This window comes from Bison bison, unplaced genomic scaffold (assembly GCF_000754665.1).
Source record: "Bison bison bison isolate TAMUID 2011002044 unplaced genomic scaffold, Bison_UMD1.0 scf7180017846173, whole genome shotgun sequence".
Classification (NCBI taxonomy): Eukaryota; Metazoa; Chordata; class Mammalia; order Artiodactyla; family Bovidae; genus Bison; species Bison bison.
In genome coordinates this window covers 4,798-5,729 of record NW_011476746.1, presented here as the reverse complement: position 1 = coordinate 5,729, position 932 = coordinate 4,798, and the positions used below count along the sequence as shown (strand labels likewise).

General features: G+C 59.0%; 1 protein-coding gene across 1 annotated transcript in view; it reads left to right on the top strand.

Annotated features, from left to right (window-relative positions):
- The window catches only part of LOC104987740 (protein capicua homolog), a 4,736-nt gene extending 4,439 nt beyond the window's left edge, over nt 1-297 (top strand). The window contains exons 4-5 of the mRNA XM_010838799.1: nt 80-92; nt 271-297. Of these exons, the coding sequence (XP_010837101.1) occupies nt 80-92; nt 271-297 (40 nt within the window). The remainder of the gene's footprint in view (nt 1-79; nt 93-270) is intronic.
- Nucleotides 298-932: the final 635 nt, after the last annotated feature.

The window sequence follows — 932 nt, the reverse complement described above, 5'->3', positions numbered from 1 at the left end:
CCCCCAGAGCCGGGGCCTGGACAGCCTGGCTGGGAGGGGCCCCCCCAACCCTCACCACCCGCCTCTGGTTCCTCCACAGCTGCCACAGGCAGGTGAGGGGCTCCTGAGAAGACCCCAGACCCACAGTACCCCCCTCAGGACATGGACAGTATGTTAGGTGGCAGGAATGGGGGGGCAGGATGGTTGCCTCCTCCCCAGTAAAGCCATTTCGTCCTTTCCAGTTGGGGGCGAAATGAGGCCTGCTCCCTTGTCTACTCCCTCCCCCGACAGCTCCCTCCCTGTGACGGGGGCGACTGAGGGGAAGTGGGGCACAGTCTCCCTCCATCGAGCCCCTGTATATAACCTGGAGTGTGTTACCTTCAGACCTTTTCACTTGTACTTTATGCAAAATGGCTCGTGTGAGGGCTGCCAGCTGGAGGGTAGTGTGGGCCTCGGGCCACAGGGAGGTGCCTGTGAATTAGGGGGGAGTTCATGTACCCCTTTTTTCCCCAGAGGGGCTGGACTCAGGTTAGCTTGGGGGTGGGGGCTCCTGCACTTTGCCACAGGCACGGGGAGGGTTCTCTCCCCACCCCCTCTGCCCTCCCAACTTGGGTTGTACTTTCTAAGAAGGTGATTCCCCCACCCTTGTCCCCATCCCCAGAACAAAACATGTTGATCATGTGCAATATTTCTTACTGTGCTGAGAAGACGCAATGACCGAGATTAAAGCTGTTTAACACACTTGTGTGGCTGCTAGTTCTCAAGGGAGAAGGGATGTGGGTCATACCAGTCTGGCCCCCAGGTGGCCATGGGGTTACAGGCTTTGCCCCCAACCACTGTGAGGAGCGGGGTGCCATTCCAGTACCATCCCCTACATCAGTGGGACCTGGTGGGCAGAGTCATGCCTACTCAGCCATTCGGCCAGGCATGGTTGGGGAAGGCCTTTGACTGGG